General features: G+C 52.3%; 1 protein-coding gene across 1 annotated transcript in view; it reads left to right on the forward strand.

The window, feature by feature from the left end:
- The first annotated feature begins 448 nt into the window (after positions 1-448).
- LOC119353003 (40S ribosomal protein S6-like) overlaps positions 449-690 on the forward strand; it is a 2,618-nt gene continuing 2,376 nt past the window's right edge. The window contains exons 1-2 of the mRNA XM_037619584.1: positions 449-537; positions 627-690. Of these exons, the coding sequence (XP_037475481.1) occupies positions 532-537; positions 627-690 (70 nt within the window). The 5' untranslated portion in view covers positions 449-531. The remainder of the gene's footprint in view (positions 538-626) is intronic.

The following is a 690-nucleotide window of genomic DNA, read 5'->3' on the forward strand; positions in this document are numbered from 1 at the left end:
AAAAGAAGGGATGCAAAAATCTTCAAAAATGAGGTGGAATCTTTAGGATTCGTCTTACGTCGTGCAACTCAAGTCATTTTTCTTTTGGTCTACTCGATGTTTTTCTTTTTTTTCCTTGTCTGTCCGCCTTCTGTGTATATATTCTCTGTTGAACCTCAAATTCAATAAAATGTGTTCAGGCTGGCTTTTTGTGTGTGTGTGTGTTCTTTTTTGTTTTGAGAAAGTTTGTGTGTGTGTGTTCAAAGCTGGCTTTGCCCGCCTCAAAAGGTAGGAGCTCCAACTTTTACAAGTTAGGCCTATTGTCTTATCGTACCTCCTCGGAGCCCATAACGGCCCAGATCAGCCCGTGCGCCCGCGGCTGGACCATAACGGCCCACTCTACTTCTCCGCGACGCCCCACCTATAAAATAGACTCCACACATCTTCCGACCAAAACCCTACCCCTCGAACAACCGCGCCGCCGCCGCCGCCGCCGCCGCTCCCCAGCGTTCGGGTCGCTCGCCGCCGGCCAGCTCGCGCCGCAACTCCGCCATGAAGGTACGCGCTGCCCTTCACCTCCCGATGCGCTCTGATGTGATCTGTTCCTGTGCGACGCCTGATTCGTGTGGTTTTGGCCTTGGTTTCAGTTGAACATCGCGAACCCCACCACGGGGTGCCAGAAGAAGGTCGAGATCGATGACGACCAGAAGC

This window comes from Triticum dicoccoides, chromosome 2A (genome assembly GCF_002162155.2).
Source record: "Triticum dicoccoides isolate Atlit2015 ecotype Zavitan chromosome 2A, WEW_v2.0, whole genome shotgun sequence".
NCBI lineage: Eukaryota > Viridiplantae > Streptophyta > Magnoliopsida > Poales > Poaceae > Triticum > Triticum dicoccoides.